The sequence below is a fragment of the Stegodyphus dumicola genome, chromosome 4 (genome assembly GCF_044657685.1).
Source record: "Stegodyphus dumicola isolate Sdum_Otavi_A_Nest chromosome 4, ASM4465768v1".
NCBI classification, from domain to species: Eukaryota; Metazoa; Arthropoda; class Arachnida; order Araneae; family Eresidae; genus Stegodyphus; species Stegodyphus dumicola.
This window is the reverse complement of record NC_140771.1, coordinates 162,906,827-162,922,072: the sequence shown is the minus strand read 5'-3', so window position 1 is coordinate 162,922,072 and position 15,246 is coordinate 162,906,827. Positions and strand designations below refer to the sequence as shown.

Below are 15,246 nucleotides of genomic sequence, written 5' to 3'. Positions count from 1 at the left end.
ATATCCAGAATGGTGTCCTTAAGTATTAAACTCAGAATTTTATTGATAGGAGAATAAACGGCACAAAAGTTAAATTTCTATAAAATACGTGTGGAAAGAAAGGAATGACAACAGAATTCTTATAATCTCGTAAATTAAGAGTATGATTTTTGGTATGCTTATGATTGTTTAGACAAACATTTCCCAAACTGCGTTCCAAAAACAGTCACTAAGTGTTTTGCTAAACCTGTAAAAAGCCTTGAAATTTGACATTTTTTTATTAACTAGGATTCAAAGTATTTCAACCATTGGCCTTGTCAGCATGCTTCCCCAAAATGACTACGTCGACGTAGAGAACTCTGCGAAGCTACTGGCTAGGATCTGTACCTAGGCAGTCTCGGCCACAGGGGATAAAATTTATGAACTTGGTGGCTCTGAAGCCCCTGGGAAAGGTCACTTATTGGCCGGCCTCGGGGACTGGCATGTCACGAGCAGTGTTGAACCGTAGCCGGAGGGCTTGGTTCCCCCCGGTTTGCTGGGTAACGGCCCACTGCGACGGGCTCGCCCATGCGACTGGTAGGAGCTTTAGACGACCGGTGCTGCCTGGTGAATTCCAGGTGGTGTGCTGCTCCTCTGGAGAATAATAGTGGAGGTTGAACCTCCACGACGTGCCCAAAGAGGGAGTAGACCTGTAGTGTGGTTTAGTTCATGGGGCAGGGAAGCCTAAATTGTTGTTGTTGTTCCCCAAAATGACTTTTCATCAGTTATCATGAACACATTAATCTACAAGTAAAGTAGCCATTAAAATTTAAATGAATGTAACTGCATGAACATGCATATATACAGATACATATTTATACATATTCTTGTATTTAAATTTTAAAATATTATTTTTATAAATAAATGTAAATTTTTATTAACAAATTAGCAAACCAAAATTTAAATGTATAATACTTCTGATAATTTTGCTAGTGTACACTTCTACCTAGCTTTATTTTTCCTGTGCCTTTTTCAAATGAATTGCTTAATTATTTTTATAAAAAATTATTTTAAATAGAAACAGCCCATTTCATGCTGTACTTTCATTAATATCATTTCCTCCATTTTATCACTGGATAATACAGTAATGGATTCTTGGTTAAATATAGGAATTTTGAAAATATGCATTTTTGGTTAATACTGCACAGTAAGAAAGAAAAAACAACAAGTACTTTTCTGGATATACCTGTGATTAGGAAAGAAAGTAAGGTTCAATCTAAAATGCAGGTGCCCTTGAAGAGCATGCCAAAACGAAAATATGATAAGAGTTATTTAAATTGGGGCTTTACATGCACATGAAAATTGTTCTTGATGCAATGCGTGTTGTATGTAATAAAAACTCCAGTTAACAATTTTTTGGCTTCAGCTATACTTTGTGATCTAAATGTGATGATTCTAAATTTTGATCCACAAAATTTCTGCGAAAGGGAGATAAGGCATAAAATTTTAGGAATGACATCCCTCTTATAAAGCACGCTACAGGATATACCAGACATGGCCATATTGCACCTTTCTGAACCCCTTAAATGTGATTCACATCGGAAGGAATAATAGTTTCATTTTAAAAATACCATATCAACAAGGAAAAAAAATCATACTAGAACAAACTTTTTAATAACATTTAAATTTCATTTTTAAAGTATGCGAACATTAAATTTTAAAGTAATTCAAACTGCGTACTTTTCTACAGTTTTATTATTGTTTAATACTACATTCAGAACACGCAAAAGTAAATGAATAGTGAAAAAGTAAGTTGCATTTGCAATACATAATATTGATGATTACACTATCTTAAATCTTTACGACAGGAGTTAGAAATATCTGTAACTGCAATTTGCATGTTTATGATGACTAAATTGCCTTTAATGAATGAAAGAAATGACTACTTTTACCTCATTGTGTTGGCCCTTACATTAGCTGCATGTGAAAGCTAAATAGTTATATTTTACGCAAAGCTGTTGAAATTTGATGGCTTATTTAAAGTAATTTTCAAATTGCCAGACTTGCAGTTTCTCAACAGAGCACTCTGTTCTCTTCTTTGACATCTTTTAGAATTAAGAGTAAATAAAAATCCTTTTCTTTCTCCCCCTTCTCCTCCCAACATCAGTGCATTATTCACTCAAATGAAATAAAGAACTGCTGTCAAAATCAGTTTAAAATATAATCAGAATTAGGGGGAGAAATAGAAACCAGGAAAAAAGTCAGGTTTTTCTGTCTATAAAAACAAGGCCTAGAATCATCATACAAAAATTTAAAATTGGTATGTTGTAAAAACATAGTTTTTCAAATACAGAGTACCAGCAGTACAATTACATTTACACTATATAATCATATCAACTATAAAATGGCATATCATTAATTATCAAGTTATTTGAAACATCTTTTTTCTAGGCAAAAATTTTTTTATTGCTTTTAAGATTATATAAAATGTTATTGTGGCTCTTGGTGAAAGTACCTTTGCTCTTCACTTTTCCTGAACTCTAAGAAGTGATTCCTGCTGAGATGAAATTTGGCTCCCTCTGTTATATATATTTTTATATATATATTTAGAGATAATGGGATGCATTGCTTTAGAAACTTTTTAAAATATAGACAAAAAGAAATCCCATTGGATATATTTTTAGACACAGATCACAACAAATCTTAAGCAGATTCAATGATACTAAGAAACAAAACTAAAAAGTAGAAAAGTTTCACAAAGACACTTGCCTGTGTTTTCAGAAGGAAAATTCCCATCAAAACAATAAGATCTCTTGCCTTTTCCCTTCTCCTCATTTTTCACTTATTCTGTCAACTCATCGTCATAAGTTAACATAAATGAATTTTTTTTTTAAATGGTTTGGTTTGGTTATTTGATTATGGCACAGAAATAAAGGATTATCTGTCTAAGGAGAGGCATGCTACCATAGAGGAATTTTTAAGCGAGACTGGCTCCTATATAAGTTTCACACGGGAAAAATCGCAAAAGTGATCAACCAGCCAGCTTGTTAGAGGGATTCTAACCTCAGACCAAACTAACAGTGTTCAGAGACTTTTTTTCTCCCCTTTTAAATTTAGTGTTGTGATTATCATTTTCAGGAGAGGGTGTTTTTAAGTTTAATGATATCAGTTGATTTTATGATCTGAAATTGTGCATAAAATACCATTATAAAAGTTAAAATAAGCAATCCCTGGTAATTCTGGAACAGATTATTCCATTTCACATTAACTCCCATGCAGGGAAACAGTTTTCATATACAAGCATTTTGGATAATAAATTACCTTTAAGAATGAATTATGTTTGTAAACAAAGATACCACTGTACAGTAACAAAACAATTAAAAGCTTACTACTCAATACAGCTTATTTTAAATTATGATTATTCGTACTTATATTTATGCTTTAATTTCTTCTTTTGGATTTATTCTGTTCATTAGACTGTCTAAGTGGCTGAATGATAACGAAAACTAATATTTATAAGACTGATGGAGATAACTGAGTTTCACTGTGCATTCAGAAAAGACAATTAAAATACTGCATGCAGATAGGGCTGCTAAATTTATTACGAATAAAAAATGCAAAAATTTTAAATATCAAAGAGAAAAGCCTTTTAACATACCTGTTAAGTGTCAACCTTGATAGATTTTCTTTGGTAGCAGCTAAAACTAAGAAAAAGAATAAATTATGAATATTTTTACTTAAGAAATAAATAAAAATTCTGCTAATGTGTTGCCTATATTGAATTGAGGATGACACTAACAAAACATTTTTAGGGAAAAAACATTAAATGCACTTTTAAAAAATAATTCCAGATGCATAAATATTGCATATAAAAATCTGAATTGCACTCAATATATGAAAATGAATATAATAAATTAAACAACAACTACAATAAATGAAAACTCATTTATGAATTTCTTTACATATCTTTACCCAGACCACGATTCTGAGATTAAATGCACATATGCTGCAGGTGTAGCTCATATAAGCATTAAAACACTCGAAACTCGAACTCCTTTATAATTTTCACACACACACACACAAAAAAAAAAAAAAAAAAAAGTCTAATAATGCATTCTGCATTGAAACAGAGTTTGCAGTATAAGCTGGCATAAGCACCGAAGTATTTCAATTTATGCCTGGAAGCATTACTATTCTTAAATTTGGAAAATAATAGAATGACACAAAAAATTACACTCTGAATATAAATTATTCATGCATTTCTTTAGAAGAAATTAAGAACTTTTAGGGGCCATCAATGGAAAAAAGGACCTCTATGCAAGCAAGAATTCAATAAATTAAGGCATTATCATCCATGCACTTGATTTCATTGTTATAATACCATTCTAAGCCTAAAACCAGGGTTCATACATGCTTCTGCTTGCAGAAATTAAGTACTTTTATGGATTTTTAAGGACCATCAATAAAAAATATTAAGGACTTATTAAACAAATAGGAACTGAATACAATAAAGGACTTATCTACACATGAACTTCACTTTTGCAATTTGTAAGAATAAAATAAATCTCTAAACAGGGTGCATTATTATTAAGCATAATCTAAGATTTAACTTAATTATAAAACAAATTCAAAAATAAAATTAACTCTATAAATTTTTCAAGCAATTAACATTAAAATATAAACTTGTATTTTAAATGAAACACTTGTATTTTAAATTTCTAATATTTCCATATATTTTAAAGAAGATCAGTGGCTTTTTATTCAAATTTTGCTAAGAATTAGCTTTATATTGATTCTTTATTTTATGCCTCAGTTTGTCACATACTCATTCTACAGAGTTATATAAATTTTGTCAAGTGGCATAAGTCAAATTATGTAAGTAAAATAATAATTAGGATGATACATAACAGAAACTTGGCTGTTGCCACCATGGCTGCTCGCTTAGAGGCAGATAGGGACTCATCAGAATAGATGTGAATGCTTGAAGTTAGTACGGTTGTTAAGTGTTGAAAGTTAGCTGCACTTTATCTAATCCAGTTAATATGCATTATTTAATATACAGTTCCAATAAAGCTGAAGCACCAGATGATAGATTATTTTGCATTACTTTAAGTCTTATTAGCTGTAAAGAATAAAGTTTTATGTTAATTTTAACATTTTTGTGTTGTATTTTTCATTAACAATAAGGATTAAGGAAATGTGATAACTCAGCTTAATATGTAGAGAGAACTTTGAATAGGCAGTTACAAATAATTAAATAACAAAGTTAGATACTCTCATTGTTTTAGATTTATATGGTTAAAATTATAATTTTATAGCTAAAATGTATCTATTAATAAAGGCACAAAGAACATTTTACAGCAGTTATAATTTATGATATTCATTCTAATATGATATTAGTATAATTATACATTAAAAGCTTTGAAACAGATTTTGTAGCAACATCAAACAACAAAATGTGAAAGTTTTCTAGATATTTTAGCTAATTTACATCATTTTCTTCTACTTAACATTTTTTCTAAGTTCATTTATTTCGATAAAAAAATCAATGTTCCCCCTAGTCTCTGTTTTTCCTAATTTGGCAATGTTTCAACAATGCACCTTTGAAGAATCATTTTCTCTCTCTTTATAAAATTCATTTTTTCTTCAATGAGTTCCTCTTCACTTTTAGAATTTTCAGATCTAATTAAAAATATTCTGTTATTCTAAGGAACTGCTTGTACCTGGTATGCATAGAAGCTGCCAATTTTATTTCTTTAATAGTATGAGTATTTAGAATAAATATGAAATACTATAAAGTCAGGGCTGGCACCAAAGCCAATGTGGCAGAATTTTTAGAATTTAGTGAAGGCAAAATTTTTAGGGCAGGACTGAGGTATGTGTGGTGCTCCGAGACATGTATGATGAATCTTTCAATAAGATGTCAGTTTTCAGTTCCTTTGCTTTCTTTGATTGCTTCAATGCTTGTATCCAGTCGAAAGATCAGAAAATAAAGGGAAGATAAACATATTAAGAGAAAGCTATCTGGGATCAAAATGAGAAAATTCAAAAAATATTTTCTTCAGATGTTTTGTTCTGAAACTTCTCCATAAGATAAGATATTCAACACAAATTCCCTATAAAGTACATCCATTACATGTTAATACCATGAAGACACTTTTCATCTTGTCATATTTTTCAGAAAATTGTAGGTCTATAAATCTTGCATTCTTATCTTTAAGGTGCAAGGTCTAAAATTGGAAAGAAAAATTATGCTTACCAAACTGTAAAAGCAAAAAGCCAGAAAACTTTTGAAAAAGAAAAAAAATTAGAAAAGTGTAAAATGAATTTTCAAGAAAAACCTGATATACATTTAAACAATTACATGAAAAAAAAAAAAAAACTGTTATCATGAAAAAATATAAAACAGGACATTTGAAATTAATTTTTAAATAATAAAAGTTTTTTTTTTTTTTTTTTTTTTTTTTTTTTTTTTTTAAGGATGTGTTTTAGAAAGACACTGTGCTTTATAGCATCTCACTTATTTTTCAGAATCAAAATATTCTGAAGTCAACCAAATCAAAAGTAATGTCATTTTAAAATACAGCAGAAGACAAAAAAAAAAAAAAAAAAAAAAATTAATATAATTTTAATACATAAGCATTATTTTACGATATTTATCATTGATATCATATGTTTGTAAAAAATCGTCAAAAAGTGGCAAATGTTCAAATAAATTATTTTGCATCCAAATTAATCTCAAAATCGCTAAAATGTTGAAAAGTTGACAAATTCAGCATTTTTTGTATATGAAAGAACTCGTATCCCAAAAAGGAAAAGGTTGTTTTTTATTCTTATGAACTCTTCATTCTCCCAAAAGAAATTATTTCGAAATGTTTACATTTCGAGTCGGGGACTTGAGCGAAAAACTTAAGTATCCATGAGTATATTAAGAAGTAGGAAATAATTCAAATATTAATCCACTAAATTTGTCAATGCATAGCCATAATATATTCCACCAAAATGTTAATTCAAACTCAAAATAGTTGTCATAAAAAACACAGGGAAATGTCAAATGAGTAAAATTAAGAACCCTTCGTCGAAATTAAAGACTTTTAAGGACTAAAAATCGTTTCCAAAACATCTTAGAAGATTTAAGTACTTTTAGGATTATACGAGCTCTGTAAAACAGAAGTGGACATAGAATGCAAGTACTTTTCTGTTATGCACCTCGGCAGGCATTTTTGAGAGTTTATTTAACTGCAAACAATATCTAGTTATACACTGGTGTGCAAAAATTAAGGACGAAGTCGAAAAATTAGCATATCAGCTGAACGAAGAGGCAGAGCGGACAGAAAGACCAATCAGGAGATTAAGTAAGGTGATGCATGGTAGCACATGTGCAGATATGCAGGTAGACGTAATGGGGGAGTGTCTGAGTAGTATAAAGCATGTTGTCGGTGTAAGATCAGTATTTCTGGCAAAGAGATTGCACGCCGTATAACAGTTAAAATCACACCGAGTTGCTGCCTCAGCGAGAAATGGTGAATAATCAATCTGTTAGACAACATCTGGATGCTTTTACCCGGGGTCGAATCATTGGGAAGTTGGAGGAAGGCCGCAGTGTGACAAGTGTGGCTGCAGAGTTCGGAATTGCTCACAGCATCGTTTCACGACTTTGGAGACAATTTCAAACTACAGGAACAGCTATCCAGGGGTTTAGTAGTGGTCGTCCCCGAGGAACCACACCCGCAGATGACCGGTATACTGCCTTACAGGTCAGAAGAAACAGGCGGCAGACAGCGGGGAAATCGCTAGACACACGACACAGGCGACTGGACGACCGATATCGCGTTTTACCGTGGCCAGAAGACTGCACGGTGGTGGTCTGTTTGCACGACACCCTGTACGGTGTGTACCTCTAACGCCTGCCCATTGGAGAAGGTGTTCTCTGTGGTACCGGGAACACCGGAATTGGAGAGACAATGAATGGGGATGAGTACTCTTTACAGATGAGAGCAGATTCAGTCTGAGTAGTGATTCTCATCGCATACTCATCTGGAGAGAGCGGAGAAGCCGCAATCATCCCTTGAACATCACTGAAAGGGACAGGTATGGAGGTGGTGGTGTTCTTGTTTGGGGAGGCATCATGCTTGATAGTCGTACAGACCTTCACATCTTCGACGCAAGTTCAGTCAACGGGACCCGTTATTGTAATGAGGTTCCTCTTCCATATGTGCGTCTTTTTAGAGGCGCTATGGGTCCACAGTTCCTTTTCATGGACGACAATGCACCATATCATCGCACAGTAGCTGCCGAACAGCTCTTAAAGAGTGAGGATATTGAACGTATGGATTGGCCGGCATGATCTCCGGATCTCAATCCCATCGAGCATGTATGGGATTTTCTAGGCAGACATTTGGCAGCTCGTACCTTACCACTAGTAACGATTCCGGAGCTTCGATTGGCGCTGCAAGACGAATGGGCAGCAATGCCTCAACAACTCATTGACACCCTCATTCTCAGCATGGGCAGACGCTGTGAAACCTGCCTAGCAGTCAGGGGAGATCATATCCCCTATTAAAGACCGGATGTTTCTTGCTGGACACCCATCACAAGGATGTTTCGGCCTTCAGTCGCATTGCGCTCCATGCTACTTTTTCAATAAAGCTTTTTATCCCTCTGATTTCTCTTTTAGTAAGTGTTGCTTACATTACTCATGTCCTTACGTATTGGGGATCTTACGGTATTAAAAGTGTTGATTCAGAAAGCTTTTGTACAAAGTTATACTGAACAAACCGTCTCGTCCTTAATTTTTGCACACCAGTGTAATTTATAGATGACAAAAACATGCATGCAAAACACATGGCAGATTATGATCAAAACACCACCACTTGCTACGCTTGCATCAATAAGGAAGGATGCTTTTTTTATTATTAAATTAATTTGAAAATTAAACTAACTTCCTAAAAGTTATCAAATAATTAACACATTTAATTAAACTAGACAAAAAGTAAATAAAAAATTTGATACTTTCTGATATAATTTCTTATTATTTCTCTTGATATAACCTCACCAAAAAGTTTCAAAAAGTATTTATAAAGTAAAGCAGTATGTTGTCAAAATGCATTTATGCGGCAACCCAGATGTACAGGTAGCAAACATCGGCTTTGGGCAGTGCAAAATACCAAATTGGTACAGATGCTGAGTTTGTGCAATTAATTCTCTGAGATTCTTTTAAGCAAAAAGCACCAGCACAGAGAAGTAACCAACGTATGCATGTAGCATGTCTATTTTGGCCGATGCACAACAGGACAGGTATATGATATTGAGTTTACACAATTCTCTGACATTTTTTAAAAGAAAACAGACCACTGTGTATATAGGAAGAACAGCGAAAAAAGGGGGGGGGAAGAAGCATTTCTTGAAAAAGAAAGTGTTTTATTACATGCAACTTGTTATTTTTATTTTATTGACTAACTGCTCTTGTATGGGATTCTTAATGCACTGCTATTTTGCAAATGACTGTTGCCTTTCGTGCAATAGCTTAAATGAAAAAGTAGTAGCGAATGAGTTCATAAATGCTCTCTAAATTCGGAAATAAATTTGTGACTTTTCAATTGTGTTGCAGATAATCAAATAGCACTAAACTTTTTTTCAAGTATTTGTATTTTACACTTTTAATAGTTACACATATTTTACAGATTTGCATGGTCATTTAAAAAAAGTTATTTTATTTTTTAAAAATATTTCTTAAAAAGAAATTATTGTTGAAACTGAAATGGATCAATCCTTATTTGGTAAATATGAAACCATTTTTTTCTTCATTGGTACCTAGGTAAATACTAATATACCATAACTAAAATGGAGCATCAGCTGAGCCAAATATAAGGCTTATCGCCTTTCCTCCTGTAGGAAACAAGAGCCAAATAAAAGGCTTATCGCCTTCCCTCCTGTAGGAAACAATCTGCAGACTGAATTAGTCATAGTTCCTTATTTTTTCAATTGTATATTACATATTCCAATTCGTTTTATCTGGAACGATATCAGAGGAAAAACAAGATCTTTGGTTCAACAGCCTTCCTGAAATCAAGAGGCTTTGATGACACAGTGCAAAATGCTAAAATCTCTTGACACTATCAATAGGAACAAATTATTGCATCTGTGATGTCAGACCATGTCGTCTCACACATCGTAACAGCTTGACAACAGCGACTTGTGAGGGACTGCAGACAAGATTTTCCTCATCTCTGTTTGGTCTGCTGCACTGGCACTAAAAAAAAAAAAAAAAAGGAAAAGAAAGAAAGGAAGGGGACCCCTAGAATTTTTAACTAATTTTTACCAACTAAAAATAAATAACAGATGGATTATTTATATTCTATTTTCAATACATAAATATTATTACAAATCAAATGAATCCTAGCTGATCAATATCATTTCATGAGTGTTGAGCTAACATAGCCAACATTTCTAAAAACATATTTAAAGTTGACTTTGACCCAACCATAATGCTGGAAGGATTACAGGAATTAAAGACGATAGATTTTGGAATTATGAACATTATTTACAAAGAGAGCAATTTGTTTTCAATGCAATTTTAAAATTCAGAACATATTTCAAACCAGATTTAAATCTTTAAAACCAATATTATGCATGCTAAGTAAATTAGTATGCCTAGTCACTTTAGGAAAGACATTTTGGCACTTTCTGGAATGATGATATTAATAAGTAACCTAATTTATGCTTTGTATTTTGAACAGCTCACACTATACAAACAATGCAAATACAAATTTTAATGCAGTTTTTACACTGTTTTGCTATACTCATAAATAATAACTTTTCTTAGTGTTATCTAATAATTACGTAGTTATCTAATGTTATAATTAGTAATGCAGTATTGTAATTACAATAATACTGCTATAGTAGAAATAAATATATGATTACATAAAATTACTCACATTTACTGAATTCTTCATCAGAATTGTCCTCATCTTCAAAAACAGAGCTGATGAAACAAGAAAAAACATAGAGGTTTCAAAGTAAAACAAATTGTTATTTTCTTTATTTATTTAATAATCCAATATACAGTGACTCACATTTGTCAACAGACACTTGTATCATTTTAATTTATTTGCATAAATCTTGTGCTAAATACTGAAACATAAACTCCACAATTTTTTTTCTTAATATATTATTTTTTCTCTATTTCCAGACTTGCTTGTTACAAAATATTCTCTGCAATAAAATAACTTATTCCAAATGTGTTAATCAGTAACTCGCGTAACTGAACACTCGAAAATTTTTTGTTGGGGTGTTTTGGAAGACTATATTTCTTGTCAAACTTTTTTTTTTTTTTTTTTTTTTTTGTTGTGTGTGTGTGTGTGTGTGTGTGTGTGTGTATTTTAAATAAAAATACTTAACAAGAGTTATCCATTTAGAAATTATTTTCATATTTATTTTATTTAAAGGCATTTGGAAATTATTACTATTCAGTAAAACATATTAACAGCTAAGTGAACATGGCCATAAGCTACAAATTAACAAAAAATTCTCCTTAAAACTTAATTATTCATGATTCTAAGGATGATAAAAGCATTCAAAATATTCAAAAATATCCTTGATGCAAAGCCTTCAATTATCTTAGATGCATTAAAATGATGGAATCTGTTCAAGAGCTAGTTAAAATGTACTGAATTATGGACTTAAGTTAACATGTAAGAATGGACATTTATCAAACCCCAAAAATCTACTCTGCGAATCTTGTAGCACATTTAGATGAATGGTGTACAATAAAAGTTAACCCTGCACCTATCAGAAGAGTTGCTAGGGTACATGGATACAACAGGCAATCATGAAGGAAATTCATCAACAAGAAAACAATGAAAATACATCTGGTATTAGCAAAATCCATAGTAAACTAACATTTATCATATTGTAATAACGTTATATTAGCACGAGTCAAATTTTATTAAATTTGGATTCACTGAACAAATTTTATTGAAGCGAATGTTAAACCAAGAACTGAATTTGAAACCTATTGTTAATCATGAAGGTGAAAGCATAATGGTTTGAGGATGTTCTGCTGCCTATGGGATGGCAAACTTGCTTTTTACAGAAAATAATATGGAAAATATTGTTAAGGAAAATCTGAAAGCATCTGCAACAAAACTTCGAATGCAAGATACATTCAAGTTCTATCACGATAACAATACTAAAGATACAACTCTGAATGTTCATTTGTACCTTATTATACAACTGTCCTGAATTTATCAAACTCATCCATATTCTGCGGACTTAAATCCTATCGAACATGTACGGAGTAATAATTAAATATTCAATTGTGGTTTTTTTGAAGTTATCAAAACTCTTCCATATTCTTTAGATTTCCAATTTATCTAACACGTATTCAGCGAGCTGGAGAAAAGGATAAGTAAACATGATATGTCTATGAGATTTCTATAAAAAGCAATTCTTACGGAAAAATGAAACAAAATAGAGCATTCTTAATTCAATTAGTTAAATCCATGCCAAAACCACATAAAAAGTGCCATTTTCGCTGAGAATATCTGACAAAGTGCTGGATGCCCTGTTATTTTTTTTGTTTTTAACAAATATGAACTGCTTGTTCTTGTTCAAAGTGTCTGAATACTTTTTTCAAAACAAGATGATTGACAGTATAGATCATGGGTGGCCAAACTGTGGCTCACGAGCCACATGCAGCTCTTTGAAGGATTAGTTGTGGTTCTAGATAAATGTACTCGAGTTCCCTTTTCATTTTTGTGTTATTATATTTAAAAAAATTATCATTCCATATGTGTTTCAAATGTCTTTTAAATAACTGACAATAAATATGAAAGTGCGACGTTGTAACAAATTTCATTTCCAAGTTAAGAATGGTATGACTCGTCAAAAACTGAGCGAACGAACATAAACAGTGGCATAACAGTTCTGTTCGTCGGATTTTCTTCTTCTTCGACTGCCTCGTAAATTATGAGAAACATATGGGAGTCAAGACCTTATCCGGCCAATTGCTTCTCGACGAATAACGATCTGCGTAATCGACTGACTCCAGATCGATTTTGAATTTGTAAACATTCATTACAACAGACAGTTGACATTGAGCTCAGGAGGAAACAATTTGTATCACCCTTGCTACGGATATAATTTGTAATCTGGATTTTTTGGTAAGTTAACTATAATTTGTTTCTTAGTATGTAACACATAATGTTATTGTTTTAATAACACAAAATTAAACTATTTTCTAAATTTCTTTATCTATTTCCAGTTCTTTTAAAAATAATGACGACAGAGAACGAAAATAAAAAAAGAAAATACGAGCAAGAAAATAGAAGTTTTAATAATGAGTCGGAGGAAAATTTCTTTTCTATTGACAATAATGGAAAAGCATCATGTGCTATTTGTCATTCAACAATCAAAAATTATAAAGCTAGCAATTTAAGTCAACATTATGAAACCAATCATTCTCAGTTTTTTAATCAGAATGCACCAAATTCCAAATTAAGATCAGATAAACTTGCTTCTTTAAAATCAAATTTATCAAAATTGACTGTTGTGTCACTGTGTCAATTTTGATGACCTTTAGCAATCAAGCTAATAATGTGGCTGAAGCCAGTTTTGTTATTGCCTGGTATATTGCTCGTGCAAAATGCCTGTATGGAGAAGGAGAGTTTATTAAAAAAAACTTGGAAGATGTACTTAAAGTTTTAGATCCAAATAATGCAGTATTGCACAAAGTTCTTTCACAAATTCCCATCTTGAGATACAGAAAAAAAAAGACGCATAACTGCAATTAATACATCTTTTGAATATAATTTTAAAACGATTTGAAAAACTGCATTGCATTCAGCTTAGCCCTTGACAAATCGACAGATATCAGAGACCTTTCACAATTGGCAGTTTTCATACAATTTGTTTCACCTGACTTCGTTGTTAAAGAAGAATTATTCGATTTAGTAGCACTTCAAGAGTCAACCTGTGGTGTCGATATTAAAAATGCATTAGTTTCCATAATGAAAACTTTTGATGTGCCTCTTAATAGACTTGTAAGCATTGCAACTGATGGAGCTGCGGCAATGCTGGGTAACAAAAAATCGATCTTATTGGACTTTTAAGAGATGATTCTCAAATTCCACAATTCATACTGATTCACTGCATAATTCACCGAGAACATTTCATTCAAAATATTTAAAATAACCTGATGTTATGAAAACAGTGTTACACATTGTAAATTACATTCGCACCAATGAAAAAAAAAAAAAAAAAAAAAAAAAATCGACAATTAAAAAATTTCTTTGAAGAATTAAAGGACGAAGAACTTCCAAATGACAATAATTTCTTTTCCGTTGTTAGATGGTTATCTAGCTACAATGTATCAAATCGATTTTTAGATTTGTTTGATCCAGTAACTGCATTTCTAAAAGAAAAGGAAATAACCTATTCAGAATTAGATGATGACAAGTGGTTACAAGACTTAATGTTTTTGACTGATGTCATGGAACATTTGCAAACACTGAATTTACAATTGCAAGGGAAAGATAAAATAATATCTGACCTTTCACAATGTATATTTGGTTTTCAAACCAAATTACAACTTTTTCAAAGGGACATTAAAAATAAAACATTTTGTCATTTTCCTCGAATTACAAAAATTTGTTCCAGTATTAAACAAGAAAAACTCAACGAGTATATAAAAAAGCTGGAAGGAATATAGATGAAATTCTAAAATAGATTTCAAGGCTTGAAATGTTTTAAATCGTCTCTTGATTTTTTTCTGAATTTGAAATTAACATAATTCAACGTGAGTTTTCCATTTTCAATGTAATTATGACCCAAAAAGCATCTGGAGAATTAGAATTAATAGAGATGCAAGAAGATCAAGCTCTACAATTAAAATATAAGTTGATGCCGATTTCTGAATTTTGGAAATTTGTACCAGAATCAAAGTATCCTGAATTAAAAAAAGGCTACTTGTCGAATTATTTCAATATTTGGAACAACGTACTTATGTTAATCCTTTTATTCCACTTTAAAATTCGTGAAATCCAAACACCGATCAGTATTAACTAACCAGCATCTCAAAGAATTACTGAGAAGTGCTGTCATCAATTATTCACCAAATTTTAAAGAATTATCAAGAGAAGTAAAATAAATATGTTTAATTTTTAATATTTAAATTCAATACACACATATTGTACTTTTATTTATATGTTTTCAATAAATATAATTTCTGTAAAAAAATTTTTCTAATACCTTTTTTGCCTACTTTTTAAATATGCATTTAACTGCGGC

At 31.6% G+C, this 15,246-nt stretch overlaps 1 protein-coding gene across 2 annotated transcripts in view; it reads right to left on the bottom strand.

The window, feature by feature from the left end:
- LOC118180484 (germ cell nuclear acidic protein-like) overlaps window positions 1-15,246 on the bottom strand; it is a 108,050-nt gene that overhangs the window by 70,304 nt on the left and 22,500 nt on the right. For both annotated transcript variants that reach the window (XM_085815722.1, XM_085815723.1), the window contains exons 4-5: window positions 10,896-10,942; window positions 3,617-3,662 (exon numbers count right to left, since the gene is read on the bottom strand). In XM_085815722.1, the coding sequence (XP_085671848.1) occupies window positions 3,617-3,662; window positions 10,896-10,942 (93 nt within the window). The remainder of the gene's footprint in view (window positions 1-3,616; window positions 3,663-10,895; window positions 10,943-15,246) is intronic.